We start from the raw sequence: 1,439 nt of genomic DNA, 5'->3' as shown, positions 1-1,439 counted from the left end.
GCAGCCGCTGGTGCTCCCGCTGCCGCTGCTGGCGAGGGCGGGAACGAGGTCCGGGGCCGCGAGCGAAGCGGCTGCGTCCTGGCCGCTGCGTTTGCGCCGCTTCTCGCGGGAAGATTTCTTCCCCGTCATGATGCCGCCGTTGCGACCATCCAAGGAAAGCCCGCCTTGTCCAGAGCAACAGAAACCGGGTCTAGCGCTACCTACGGCACGCACCGGCGGTGCCGGTTTTGCGTCACCTCCGGCCTCGGCGCAGAGCGTGACGCGTCATTTCCGGAGGCGGGGCTCAGGTCTGTGTTTCCTGCTCTAGTATGATGGCTGAGGAGACTTTCAACAGGGGGTTATCAAAATAAGGCTGATGTGTAAACTAAACACGCATACCTAACAAAGGATAATGACTGGGCGTGGTGGCGCACACCTGTGATCCCAGCACTTATTTATCTAAGCCCTTGGTAAAAGCAATTTCTCCATTTGTGAAGCAGGTTCCAGTTCGTATCTAGGGCGTCTTCATCCTGGGTGTAGGCAAACAGAGGCCCTAACCCACTGAGGTATCTGAGAAAGAGCTGGTTGGGCTCATTCATCCCATAAACATATGTGAAGCCCTACTGTGCACAGGTATGCTTGCAAGCATTTAGCACAGTTCAATGAAAAAGGCAGGTAAATGGGCCTCCAGGACCCTTCCAATACCCCAGTTCTGGCTGAGGAGTCAGCCAGTAACAGTAGATATCATAAGTTAGTATGGTAGATGTGATACCTTCCTGGCTTCCTCCAGACATGGCTACATCCTTTCTTATTTCAGCAGGGGCCACAGGACCAAGTTAAAAATTGGGTGATTAAGAGGCGAGGCTCCTGTCTCCAACATGAGAATGGGCATGTAGAGTAGCTCAGGATCCAAACGCTCGACCCAACACTTAGAATTCCTGCTAGAGTGCTGAGGTCTGCTTTGCACTACAGCAGGAAGGCAGAGAGGAGTTGGGAACAGGCGTGTGGGAAGCACAGGGGAGGCTAGGGCTCACAGCAGCCTCTGCGAGGATCCATACCCACCATGCTACAGCCAGGCATTCCCACCTCACCCACTATCAGGACGCAGAGGTGGTGTGAGGAATACCTGCTTACACCTGGCCTCTCTTCTTAGTAGCGAGCGCTCAGCTGGCTCCCAGGGAGCTTGGTGAGCATAGGGTGAGGTGTGCCCTTCAGAAATGTCTATGGGAAGATAACACCCACAAGTGTCTCAGAAAACCAGGCATCCTGGTAGCATGAGCCATGAGATGAGATGTCACCGGGGCCACGTAAGTGCCAGGGAGGAGTACAAAGTGGACGTTTACATCAGACAGGAATATGGCTTGCCATATTGCCGCTGCCCTGCCTGTCCCAGCACTACCTCCTCAGTCCTGGACACCTTGCTGGACCAGTACTCTGGGAACTTCTGTCAATCTGCTTAC

At 54.4% G+C, this 1,439-nt stretch overlaps 1 protein-coding gene across 1 annotated transcript in view; it reads right to left on the bottom strand.

Annotated features, from left to right (window-relative positions):
- Positions 1-293, bottom strand: part of Caap1 (caspase activity and apoptosis inhibitor 1) — a gene marked incomplete in the record, with an annotated part of 55,551 nt that extends 55,258 nt beyond the window's left edge. The window contains 1 exon segment of the mRNA XM_013523025.1: positions 1-293. Within this exon segment, the coding sequence (XP_013378479.1) occupies positions 1-129 (129 nt within the window).
- Positions 294-1,439: the final 1,146 nt, after the last annotated feature.

This window comes from Chinchilla lanigera, unplaced genomic scaffold, assembly GCF_000276665.1.
Source record: "Chinchilla lanigera isolate Chin_1 unplaced genomic scaffold, ChiLan1.0 scaffold00071, whole genome shotgun sequence".
NCBI classification, from domain to species: domain Eukaryota; kingdom Metazoa; phylum Chordata; class Mammalia; order Rodentia; family Chinchillidae; genus Chinchilla; species Chinchilla lanigera.
This window is presented reverse-complemented; position numbering and strand designations above follow the sequence as displayed.